The sequence below is a fragment of the Pantherophis guttatus genome, chromosome 8, assembly GCF_059756535.1.
Source record: "Pantherophis guttatus breed Tessera chromosome 8, ASM5975653v1, whole genome shotgun sequence".
NCBI lineage: Eukaryota > Metazoa > Chordata > Lepidosauria > Squamata > Colubridae > Pantherophis > Pantherophis guttatus.
The window spans coordinates 20,117,035-20,130,641 of NC_142070.1; the positions used below are offsets into that span (position 1 = coordinate 20,117,035).

Here is a 13,607-nt window from a genome sequence, read left to right on the forward strand (position 1 = left end):
AGGGACATTCTGGCTGGGGCCCTTTGCTGTGCAAACACCAATCGAAGATCTAGCTATTCATTCAAATAGACCCCTAGTTTGTTTTATAGGGGGGGGGGATTCCTGTTTGGGGGATTCGTTTCACCGGCTGAATCCTCCCGTGGGTTCTGCGAGTAAATAGAGAATAGTTATTTTAATATGGGTGGGTTTTTGTTTTTTTTAAAAAAGATAAAATCATATTTTTTTTAAAGAATTCCGCTGCATTCCTGTGATATCAATGTATCCTAACATTCAACCCCACCCCGGCACGTCACGACCACTCAGGCAGGCCAAAGTCAGGTGCGGCCGACGTGCTGCTCGCGCCCTCGCTCTCCGCTCCCGCCGCCGCCGCCGCCTTTCTCCAGCTGTAGTGCTGGCTTCCCTTTCCTCCTCCTCCTCCTCCTCCTCCTCTGTGGGTGTTGCCACCCTTTGCGCTTCTCACAGCAGGCCTTGCCCGGCTCTGTACCCAAACGCCTCAGCTCCAGCGGACTCCCCCCCACCCCCACCTCACGGTTTCTCCAGCTGAGAAACCTCCTGGCCTCGCTCGCTCCCCTGTAGGCAAAGGCACCGTTCAGGGTGGACCGGCCCGAGCTGAGGCGGCGACGGGCGCACGCGCCGGCCCTCCCTCGCGCAACCACCCCGGAAAATTCCCCCCTCTTTTCTCCGCCTCCTTTTTGCTGCCGAGAGAGCCACAGCGCGGGCGCGGGCAGCCTTTCGCCTCCCGACGGCGGCGGCGGCGGCGGCGTCGCTCGTGCACCCGAGCGCCCCCAAGAGAGCCACACGCAGCCAGGCGCGGCAGGAAAGGCACGGCGCGCTCGGGCTGCCTTGCCTGCCTGCCTGCCTCCCCCCACCCCTTTGCCTGCTTCCCCACCTCCCGCGCCTCCGCCTCTGCCCTGCCCTGCGCCTCTTGGCCGCAAGCAGCTGCACTAGCCTCGGGCCCCGCCTGTTTCTCCCTGGCGCGGGAGAGGCGGAGAGCCAAGCAGCCCACGAGCAGCAGAGGAAGCCGCTGCTACCGCTGCCGCCGCCGCCGCCGGGAGGGGGAAGAATAAAAAAAAAAAGAAACAAAACAAAAAAAAGAAAAGCCGCCTCGCCGCCTTCCCTTTTCCTGTGGCTGAAACATGGGTAAGTCGTCCCGAGCCCGGCAGGTCAGTTTCGTTTCTCCCGGGCTCCCGTCAAGGTCCGCTGAAGCATCCCCTCGAGCGGGGTCCTCGCTTGCGCTAAAGGGACAGCCGGCAGCCCTTTAACCAAACCCGCCTGAAGGGACGGATGGGAGAGGAATAGGAGGACGGCGGCGTTGGAGCAAGTCGGGGCGCGTTTTTTTTTCCCCCTTGCACCCTCCCTCTTTTTTGGGGGGGTGGGGGGGTGGTAATCCTCCATGGATTAAACCCCCCCCTCCTCGTCCTCCGTCTCGCTCTCATGTCCGAGTAACGGGAGAAGGAAGCCGACTACTTGTAACTTCCTCATCCGCACATCCCTTCGCTTTCGGATTCCGCGGGGGAGCCGGAAAAAGCAAATGTGGTTTTTTTTTTTTCTCTCCCACCGCCCTCAGTTGAAATGTCGGGGCTTTCTCGTGACGCTGCTCGGCCAGGATGTCCGTAGAGGGCTGCTGCAGGTACCCTGAGTGACCTTAGTCCAGCCGGGGATGGTTTGAGGTGGCACTTCTACTGCGAAGAAGGTCTTTCAAAGACAGAAAGGAGGAGCTGGGAATGGGGAAAGAGGTGGTCTTGAGTTCAGGTCTCCCGTCCTGCCAGCTTATCAATAACAAGGAATCCCAGTTTTCTAAGGAATCGCCATTAACATTTTCCAAAAATCAGTTGCCAAGTTTCCCCGTTATTTCATGCTTGGCTTATCTGAGCTGGACATCCTTTCATTGAAGTAAACTCTCAGTTTGGCTGTAGATCTAAGACTTTTGTTTCCTGAGCATTGTGGGCATTTGTTGTCACTGGGTAAGGTAACCTCGTCCTTACAAGGGCTCTTGTATACATCATTAGATTGTTCTTACTAAGGATGAGGAACAGGGGTTACTTCAGACAGGATTGTCTGTTATGGAAAGAAAGACATGACTGCATCGTCGTTTGGTAAAACAGTCAATTAAACTTCACTAAATGTCTTAAGGGAAAAGCTGCACTGGTCGGGGATACCACTTACTAACTCAGCATTTCCAGGCCACTCTTGCCCAAATGTCAATTGTGCTGAAGTTCCTTGGGACTGTTTTACCACTGAGTACATGATGCATAACCACTTGGATCAAACTACTGTAAGGAGGCCTAGTCTGGATCAGTGCCTGGAAGGGAATCCATCTGGTTATGGAGTATAAAGTCACCTTGAATTCCAATATAGTTGGAATTATTCGAATATAGTAAGGAAAGAAATACGTAAAATGGTTCCATGCCGTTTGCTTGTTTTTAGACTTATTATCTGCCCCCTTTGCATAAGTTGTCTTTTCAAGAAATGCTTTGAGTTGTGAAAGGGAGAGAGTGATTAATGCAATATCATAATCCCTCATTTTACGCAAACAGTGCCACTGAAATAATCTACCTTGAAATACCAGGACTAGTGGTTTTTTTTTAATGTGGCCTGTTCATTTCATTAATTAGTCATTGCTGTATTTTTTTTTCCCCAAACACTCAGGTTGAGAACTGTATGCCAAACCTATTCTTGCCTTTTTTTTTCAGAAGCTGTTGATAGTAGTATGGACAAACAAATAAGAGCAATCTCACTAGTGGCTTTAACAGATGTACGAGAGATGATTCTTAAATTTCACACCAAGAGTTCTGGAACTTTTATGGGCAACAATGTTCATAAAGGGAAACCATTTCCTTGCAGAAAGTAAAAATGCTTTTGTTTTATTGTTGTTGTTTTTTGCACTATCTCACTTTGCAGGATAAAATATTATATAGCTTCTTTGGAACTCCACAAACCATTTTGCTTCTGGAGTAGCCAGGAGACTCTCAGCCCTTGGCTGTCCCCGTTGCTAATCTGTGCCCTGCCTCGATTGCATTTATACCAAGTATCCGCTGAAGGATGTTGTATGCATGTGTAACACTCATATTAGACAAAATGACTAGTTTTCTCCTTTACTTTTTCTCTTGTCCCTAAGAAAAATATCCACCATTCAGAATTGTAAATATAGGGCGGGTCCAATTTTAGGAATCTTTGGCTTCTCTGTACTGGTCTGGTCTTCCCATTTGTGTATCTCTAGATGTATATATGAGAGAAATGCCAACCCTAAAATAGTCCCTGAGAAAAGTGAGGCTTACTTTGTCATGACTAGTAAGTAGTTGGACAGTGTCTCTTATTTCAGCAGGAGGGCTAGGAAGTGAAAAGAAGTGCCAAATATAAAGTGTAATTGAAATCATGGGGATCTGCTACCATTGGAAGCCTGCAGAGAAGCTGGTGTCCACCAACTGAAGAAGGAAAGTGATGTCATAAAAAGAATTCAAGAAATAAAATACTGAAGGAGATGGTAAAGGTTGGAGGTTGACTACTGACTAAAGGGAAGGGGTTAGTTCTTGTCTCCTCACAATCCCAAAATACACTTCGGATCAATCCTAGTAGTCACCAGATTTTTCCTTGGTGGTAAAATGTTACAGATTTTACAAACCTTGAAATTGGTTTGTAGGATTGTGTTAGATGAAGAAGGAAAATATACTACAGTTACATAGATACAGCTTACGATGACTTAAGTTTGCCTTACTTATAAGGTGAGAATCAGATGAAAGCAACATCAAACAAACGGGAGAAAGTTGTTTCAGCATGATTGTGCTATACTAAGGAGCAAGTGAGTAGAGGGCCTGATGCTGTATTCACATGACCTCTTACCCATGTTTACTTACTTCTATTTATTTTAATTATTTACATTTCTGTAACAACTAGGCCCAAATTTCTGGGGTTATACAATAAGAAACGAGTTGTAGATGCACAACCTACTAGCATGGTTGGCTAATTTGTAGTTCTGTGTTTTTTTGTTTGGTTTTTTTTTTGTGGCAACCTGGCACAAACAGTATCCAGTACAGTGTCAGATATTTTCAATAGATGGAATGGTTTTTCCCAAAGTCTAAAGATTTAAATGCTCTAGAATAAATCCTGTTCCTAAATGTTATTAATAATTTCATAGTATATATTGTTTCAGTACTTGTAGTTTCTTGCACTTGCTGTTTCAGACTCAATTTGAAGGCTCCTGGGGTTTTTAATTTATATTGCAAGCTGGGTTGTGAAAGTATAGATGAGTCAAGTCTCCAAGAAGAATCAGAATATTCCCAGTACTTGTTTCACTCTGAAAATCTTACTTGCTTAAGGCATCAAAATCTTAAATCCTTTGTGAACGCTAAAAAAACTGGTAGTAATAAAGTGTCCAGCTAGGTCACTTAAAGGATGTCTGGAGAAAACCACGAAGAGCTATTTTAATTTCTTTGATCCACTCAGAAGTTTTGGCTGGAACTGAATGAATCTGTCCACTGCTTTTGCCTATGTTTTGAAGATCAGAAACAGAAACATGCGATGTAAACCACTCAAATAATAAAAGTGGTTTTCTTGAAGGTTTATTTTCAAGGGAACATAGGACTTAAAAGTCCTGATGGTCGGCTGTTGAATTCTATATGTCCATACTTTCAGAATTACCTCATATTTGTTGCACTATAGGTTTATCTTTGTATATTGGTGAACACAGCTCCATTTATTTAACACATTTGTAGGTATTTAACTTTTAGCATCTAGCTATACACCTTTTTTATTATATGAATCTCTTAAATTGCAATGAATCATGTAGAAAGGTACAGACTTTGACTGCAGTCTTACAGCCAACTTCAAGTATGTCTATCACCATTGCTAAAATATTTCTATGGGTACTGTTTGTAACATTGGACTGCAAGCTTTTTAGGAAAAGGAGCTACTGCTTGCATTAATGTTGTAAGTCCTGTGCACGTTGTGGATAATTTATGATGTCGGTTCCTGTGTCTATTTACATTCTAAGACGTTTCTCCCTTTTAAAAATAGCCCCTTTTCTCTCTCTCTTACTTTAATGTACCTGTGTCTCATAGATAGAATTTCCTTTTTATCAGTAGGTGATGCTGTTTTAGCTGTGATTTAGTTTGCCTGTACTTTATGGAGAGTAGTAATATATGTGTGTTTGTATACACACACACACACACACACACACGTTATAAACTTTTTGCTTTGACTTAGGCTGGGCTCAAGTATGATGAATCACAGTTTGTTTAATTATGATTGGTTGCATAAGCTGGCTGCGCTCAAACACATTAAATAGCAAATTACAGTTACAGCCATGATGGACATTCACATAGACATTGACTTAAGTCACAAAGCTTGCTTAGACATAGTTTAGTTGTCTTTTCTTTGCGTAAAAACTCCCTAGCCATCATCTACTGTATACTGCTTTGGTCATCCGGAATACTTTCAGCCAGTTGGACTATTCATAAGGAGTTACCAGAAAAAATATGAAAAGTCAGAATATTCAGATACTATAATCAACATATCATTGACAAAAAAAGGGAGGAGGGGGGAAATAGGATGAGAAAGGGGGCCTAATGAACAGAATGAACAAATAGTCTGAGAATAAATTATGGAGTCTCAAGAATTGGGAAGCCAATTGTTTTCAAGGAAACAAGAATGAAAGCAAGAGTTGGATGACAGAGATGACAAAGAGAGAGAAAGTGAGAGACGAGTGATTCAGCAAAGGAAACCAAGACAAACCCTCCCCCCCCCCCGCCCCCTAGGCTTGGGCCAGGTGGTCTCTACAATGACAAGAAGAATTGCCGGGTAAAAGTTGTCAATGACACTGGGAACCTTGGTTGATTTTTCACACTGGGACTGCTGCCTCCTAATATAATTGCAAGGTTGGTTGGAGTAATTATACTGCTATCTTTTGCCAGCTTCATAGATACTGCATTGCTGCTTAATGCGTTGGATGCCTTGTTTCATAGCATTGTTTTGCCGTGACACTGTTGCTTGCAAAGGAGAGCAAAAGATGAGGACGAGCAAGGAGGGAACTAAAAAGGTTTGAAAAGGCCACTGCACTGTTGGCCGTATGTGATTGTACAGGCGCTCCTGCTGTTCCTGAGGAAATCTCCCAAGAATCAAAGCTGTCCTTGTTTTCTGTCAGCAGGGAACACGCCACACTACAGTCTGATTTGCAGTCTTCTCCTTTTTTTGAAGAGAAGGCGTTTATAACAACTACTTTGAAAAAAATCACAATAAAATGTAATGAGTTCTGAATGTAGAAAATCTAGCTTGAAGCTTCTATGCAACATCTTTACGGTTAAATCTTCCTATCCGCTTTTTACAGGATTTATTTTCTGCACTTGTTGGAAAGCCTCAGAAATATATTAAAGCTGATTCTCTTCCCCCAAAACCCCCAGAACTAAGTGTTCCTTGTGACTCTCTGCCCACTTGGTAAATCATGTCAAAGCATCAAAATTTCCTTCTCTCAGCACTAAATCGCTAAGTCGGTTTTATGATTAAATGGTTTGAATGTTCTGCATCTAAGGGGGTCAAGTACATAGTTTTGTTTCATATGGAGCTTATAAAAATTCATATTCTTTTAATAAAAAGATGTGTTATATTAATATATTTGCTTAGTGTGGGGGTGCTCTACAGTTCTATAGCTTTACTGTCATTTTTCTGAAGTAATCTTTGTAGACATTAATATTAAACTGATTCAGAGAACTGAAATAAAGGGTACCAGGTAAGATTTTTGGCCTGCAAAAAAAAATCCAGCTTTTCAGATTTGTATAAACATTGCATTGAATCATATGATTCAATTTATTTTGCAGATCAATGGCAATGCCTATAGTTCAGGAGCAATAATTGCTTTCATGAGACATATTTGTCACAGCATGCAAAATTATGCAGATATGATCTTTTAGTTCCTGGGGGCTGTTAAAATAATTTTGAAATTTTAACTTTATCAACGCTTATGAAATTAATTTTCCTTTCAACAAAGCTTAGGAAAAAGCTGGAACTAGTTTTAAAGCATAGAATATTATATGGATAAAACACTCGAAATGTATTTCAGAAGCATATTCTGTATGCTGCAGTTTTAAGACTTTTTTTTTCATTCCTTGCTTTGCTTTATATTTATGGAATATAGAAAATAAGAATTGGAAGGGACCTTGAAGGTCTTCTAGTGCAATCCCTGCTCAGGCAGGAAACCTTATACCATTTTAGACAAATTATTTTAATGGGATAATTCTTTTTCTGCAAATAACATAACAAAGGGAAAAGCTTTTTGATAGTTTACGTTTCTATTTAATCACAAGGTGCTGTTTATTATTATTTTTAATTATTTATTACATTTATACCCTGCTATCAGAATTAATTCTTGTTGGTTCTGTTATTTGTATTATATAACAATTGATTTTTTTGATAGATTTTTAAATGCAAAAAGACACTGAAATTACATGTCAGTATTACATTAACACTGCGATACCTTGCAATGAACTAGCTAGGTTCAGTTTTAACGAAGTATCAAATACCTTTTACAGATTATTTTTTAAAAATGACAAATTGTTGACCTGGCTGTTGTCATTGAGCAATGCAAAATAATTAGGACTACAACTTCTAAGCCACTTGACTTCAGGGAGAATAAAAATCATTTTAAGGTACTTTTTAAAAATTTAAATCAGGTTTATTTTGTAAGAATGCAAACACATCAGATGCAAGTTAACAAATCTGAAATAAACTTTTTTCTAAAAATGGAACACAAATATGAATAATGAATAAAAATATTGTGGATACTATTTATATACTAGTGATACTTTTTCCCTACATGCTTGAAAAATTATTCCTCGAATTCTAACAATAAATAGTGTTTAATGAATTAATGTAAAACTTTAAAAACTGCAAATACACAAAGAGCTCAAAACAAGTTATTCCAACCGCATTGGAAATTTATGGAAGACAATCCCAGATAATTTTTGCAACAAACTTCTTCCTTTTGAGAAATTCTATAAGATGAGCAAATGGAGATGCACTTTCATTGTAGGACTGTTCTGTAACTTTACCCCAGAATTATCTGCTCAATCATTTTTGCATAATGAATTTTTAAAAATGAGAAAACGTTTTAGAAAGATGACAGTGTGGATTCCCTGTGCTTGCATATCTGCCTATCTGCTTTTGATCTCAGACACACCATGACTAGTATGAGAAAGCTTGATCCTAGAGCTAGAATGTCTAAGAATAACTTTAGTATTATTAATCCTAATTGTATTCTGAGTATAAGTAAGGGAGGAGGAGGAGGTTTAAATAAATTGGAGTAAGTAGTCTGTTGAAGATGAAGATGAAAAAAGAGAAAATTAATGAAATGTATTACACTAAAATTATTGGTAAGAAAATATACTCTCTTCGTTTTGAAACAAAAATAACCTCAGAGTTCACACTGTCCTTTTAATAAGCTGTTTTAGTACAGTAAAGACAGATTAATACAGAAATAACATTGAAAAATTTAGAAAAAAAGATATGAGATATTTGGAAAAGACACCAGCAAAGTAGATTTCATTTTAATACATGTATATTTCACTCATCATCGTAATCAACTATCATTCAAGCAGAGGCCATTGGGATCAGCTGTACTGTAATGATGAACATTATTGAAAATCATAGGGATCAGTGGTTGTTAGCTTTAATGGCAGTGTGACTTCCTCTGAAGGCCATCTGGTGGGTAAGTGGTAGACTTCCTGGTACAGTTGGTTGGCCACTATGAGAATAGATTGTTGAGTTAGATGGTCCAGGCATTCAATCCATTAAGTCACTGCTTACGTTCTTAAAATCAAGTCAATTTGCCATAGAGATAGAGGACAATTTATTTCTACCGTAGCTGATGATTTCAGTTTGACAAACCCTTAGGGCACCATAAGAATTAACAATACTTGAGGGGTAACCCACTCCAGCTGTTAGCATCAATTCCCTGTGGAACCTCCCATCATTTCTATAATTTCCTTTGTAACGAATATATTACTGCCATGTGACATCATAACCTCCATAAAAGATAACTTCTCCCAATGGCCTCCCAACATTGTACAATGCAATCAGATGATTTTTAGATCATTACAAAATGCTAGAGAACATGTCTTTGTTAATCCCTTTTCAGTTGCAAGCTTCATGTATATTTATAAAAAACTTAAAAAGAAATCAAGGTCATATGAGCAACTCGGTTGAAGTTGCAAAATGTGTGAGTATTGAATATGAAAGGCGGGGAAATGACTTGTGAATCTGTGTTTCTGCTGGACCTTTTATTTTCTTTCTAAATTCCAAATGTTTGATTAGAAGATTAGCAAACTTATGAAAAGGTGTTGTAAAATATTTCTCTTTTTTTCTTCTTCTTTTGTTTGTGTCTAAGTCCATGCAGTTCTCTTATAGCAAGGTTTTTCAGAAAGGAATCAAATTTCAATACACTGGAGATAAGTAGCATGACTGTAGTTTCAATACATTACTGTTGAATCCATTGCATCTAGTAACCTAATTCCATATCCAAATCATTCAAAGGTTTCTAATTCCATATCCAGGTCATTCATAAACAGACCAAATAGTGCAGAACCTATGATGGAGCCTTGTAGTACAGAAGTCATTACCACTTCCTGCTTGGTACAAAGTTGTAGATATACACTTAGATAAAATGGTTCAATTAGCTCTATCCATCTAATAGCAGTATAATCTATTCCTCATTATGTCGTCATTATCACAATTTCATGGGGAATTTTGACAAATACTGATCAGTCTGTCAAAAATGATCAGATTATGCACTTCTCTGAGCTTGCTTTTCTTCCTGCAGATACTTCAATACCAGGTTTACATTGCCCTATTTTTTATGAAAACAAAAGCAAATCAAACATTAGCAATGCCAGAAAAATCTATTGTTTTATGCCATAGCTTAAGATAGTTTGCATTAGTGATACCTGCGTTTCATTATCCATTTATATAAGAGCTAGTTAGCTATTTATTTATTTATTTATTTATTTATTTATTTATTTATTCAATTATAGCTGCTTATCTCAATGATTCTGGGTGGTTTATAATTTTAAAAAATGTGCTAGAATAAACACAATAAAACATTTTAAAATGATAAAAAAAATTAAAGAAAAAATGTTGGTCCAAAATAAATATGCATAGCAGCTGAGATACTTCACCAGCCAACAATAAAGCTAGGAAACTGGGCCCTTAGCAAATTCAGCACCCCAGATTCAGGAACACAACCAGGTTTTTTTAGAGCTTTATGAAAAGCTAACAGGGTCTGGGCCATTCTACTCTCTTGAGGGGAGGATTTGCCATAAGGCAAGGGCTACTGCAGAAAAAGCCCATTTTCTAGTCCAGAGGTCCCCAAATTTGGCAGCTTTAAGACTTGTGAACTTCAACTTGAAGTCCACAAGTCTTAAAGCTGCCAAGTTTGAAGACCTCTGTTCTAGTCCCTGCCAGTCAACACTCCTTTGCTACTGGGAGCTGCTGCATGGCATATCTGCTAGATCGAGTTGGACAGGTAGAAAAAGTCAGTCCCTCGGGGGATAGTGAATTATAGTGAAAGCTTGAAGAGGGACATCAGTTGCAGGATGGTGGATTGCTTTTATTTTTACAGTCTTTGGGAAGATGGTGCACAGTACATTATAGCAATAGAAAGGAGGACCTTTATAGATTGGACAGCAGTATCAAAGGATATTGGATAATGACTATCTGGCTGCAGAGGACTTCTGATGCCCAGTGGTATCACTGAACAAAGCACAAGCATGAATGTGGCTATTTGAAGATGGAAAACTAGACAAAAGAGATGGGGGGAAATAACACAATTTATTTGTCTAATTTATATAGATAAATCTCCATCTCGCAGCAAGTGATGCTGGATGCATAAATAATCTAGGCAATAGTATTTAAAGGGATTAATTATGTGCCATCAAATTAATATCTTGTAGGACCCACATGGATAGTTATCTCCAGGAATCTTTTAATAGATACTGGACAAATAAAAAATGCTGGCCTATTTGAATACTTATCACTATTCGTTCTTTTTAAAATTTCAATATGTACCGTAACTGCTTAGCAAAATGGTAAAACAATTGACTACATAGTTGTATACACTGAAGAAATTTGAGGAAAACTAGAAAACTTTTAATATATGGTACTTTCATAATTAAAGCCATTAATATTGAATAAGAAACAATAGATTATACTGTATTGTATAATACCTCAGATAGAATTAATAAAAAATGAAATTACTGTTGTTTATCAGGACTGACAATATAAATTCCAACCTTACTTGCAGACCCAGCTGCTTTTTTAGTTGTTGTTTTTTAAACAGCATTTTAAAAAGGGACCAGTTGAAAAATTGATTGTGTTAGATTTACAAAATAGGGTTTTAGCATTTAATGAAGCAACACCTTCATTCTTTCAGACCACTTAGAGAATTTATAGTGGAGAATCATTGCTAGAAATTTTGGTCAAAAGAATGCTGAAACTCTACACTTAAAAATGAACTAAATTTGAACTGTTTATGCTTCACATTTCAAAACAAATTGTATAAATTACTATATACAGGCAAGAAGATGGAATAAAAGTGTAAGGAGCAAGGTAGCATTTATAGTATTCTCTGACAGAAGCACATTTATAAAAAGACACAGAATAATTGACAATTTTTAGAACAGTTTGGTCTTCGTTGGAGAAGGGTTTCAGGCTAAGTAGGAAAGAGTTCTCACTTGAATTGTTGAATCCTTTCACATGTTTGGGTGGATAAAAAACATTTTTTCTTTGTAGTTTATATAGTCTTTAGTTACTTCAATTTCAAATCTTGGATAATGGTTAACCATATATAAAAAGCCATACATTCTACCACTGAGGTTTACTGTACCGTGTTTCCCCGAAAATAAGACCCTGTCTTATATTTTTTTGAACCCTAAAATAATCGCTTGGCCTTATTGCCATGCGCTCAAAAGCCCGATTGGGCTTATTATCAGGGGATGCCTTATTTTGGGGAAAACAAGGTAGTTTTAGGGAAACAATTCACTCTCTCATTTTCTTTGAGTAAGAAATGCCTCTGGAGTTTTAACTGGATCAGTCTGTCAATGCAACTTATAAGAACAATTCTTCTAATATGTTTTTATTTTCCTTTTTACAATTCTGTAATCCCTTGCTATGGTGTGGGGTCAGGATGACTAAATGGAGTTGAGTATTTACTGGCTGGATGCCCTTCCTGATGCCAATGGAGTTCACAGCAGATATTTTTTCTTTGTGCTCTGATAGAGAAACATCTGTCTCTACCTAGGATTGAACTATCAACTTTCTGAGTGAGAGGTGAGAGTCTTCATCTCCAGGTCACCACATTGCTCTTCCTGTAATATATAATAATAATGTAATAATGTAGCCTCCTAAGGGAAGTGTGTTCTTATGGAAAAGCAAAGGGATAAAGTGCCTGGGAACGATGCATAAATCTATGGCCTCTAGTCTATTAAACCTGTTGACTATTCACATAATATGAGCCAGTTGAATTTTCTCCAAGCTTATTCTGTTGTATACAACTTGGTGATGCAAGTCCTTTTGGGAAAAGCTACCTTAAAATGTGGATGATCTAATGGGAGCGGGAAAAAATCATTTCCTATCTTGGCATCATATTTCTGTAGATAACATGCCTGTTTTGTTTTCTTCTTAAAAACCTGGGCTTGATTTTTATTATGAATCTGCAAGCCAAACCTTACCTTTCTTGAAATTTGTTTTTAGGCATCTGTTCAACACATTTGAAGATGAATTGCAAAAATTATTAATTCCATGTTGAGTCTGTATTTAGCACTTGTCAGGTGGGTGATAACAGCCACGTTCACAGCGGAAATAGCATAGTGGCTTTTGGCCCGCTACGAAGGAGGGAAAATTAAATACACAAGATCAAATATATATTGATAGAAGAAATAGAAGATGATTATGTCCATGCTTAAACTTCTCTTGTTTGGAGATTAAAAATAGCTTTTGGAATTTCTTAACTATTTAAAAGTAGTGTATACCAGTTTCTCAAACCGACTGGTGTCTAATCCCTTTTATATGTACCGTACTTTTCAGAGTATAAGACGCACTTCCCCCCCCAAAAGAGTGAAAATTTGGGTGCGTCTTATACACTGAATGTAGCCCCACCCACCCTTCAGCCCCCACCCTTCGGTCGCTTTCGGCCTTTGCGTTTTGCTGTTTTAGATCTGTTCCAGCGTGCAGGAATTGCCACAGACCATTGCTGCCTCCATGCCTCACGTTTTTGGCCTCCAAACGCTCCATTTTAGACCAGTTCCAGGCTGCGGGGATCGCCACAGCATATTGGCGCCGATCGTTGCCTCCACGCACCCCATTTTTATCCTCCGTGCATCACGTTTTCGGGCAGTTCCAGGTGGCGAGGAGCAGCAGTGATCCCCGCTGTCTGGAACCACCCTAAAACACGATATACATGGTATATACATACATATGATTTTAAACTTTGTTACATTCTACAAATGTTTGCAAACAGATGCAAAATAGTATGGAAATATTTCATAAAAAGAGTTCCCCATCTCATATTAAGGAAGTAGAAGTTCAGCATTGGTGAACATTGCCCATTGAAGGGACACACACCTTTA

General features: G+C 39.0%; 1 protein-coding gene across 9 annotated transcripts in view; it reads left to right on the forward strand.

Moving 5' to 3' along the window:
• Window positions 1-583: 583 nt before the first annotated feature.
• RAP1GDS1 (Rap1 GTPase-GDP dissociation stimulator 1) overlaps window positions 584-13,607 on the forward strand; it is an 81,004-nt gene continuing 67,980 nt past the window's right edge. For 3 of the 9 annotated variants that reach the window (XM_034440517.3, XM_087875368.1, XM_087875369.1), the window contains exon 1: window positions 584-1,140. In XM_034440517.3, the coding sequence (XP_034296408.1) occupies window positions 1,137-1,140 (4 nt within the window). In that variant the 5' untranslated portion in view covers window positions 584-1,136. The remainder of the gene's footprint in view (window positions 1,141-13,607) is intronic. The other 6 variants (XM_034440515.3, XM_034440513.3, XM_087875367.1 and 3 more) reach the window with 6 other exon arrangements.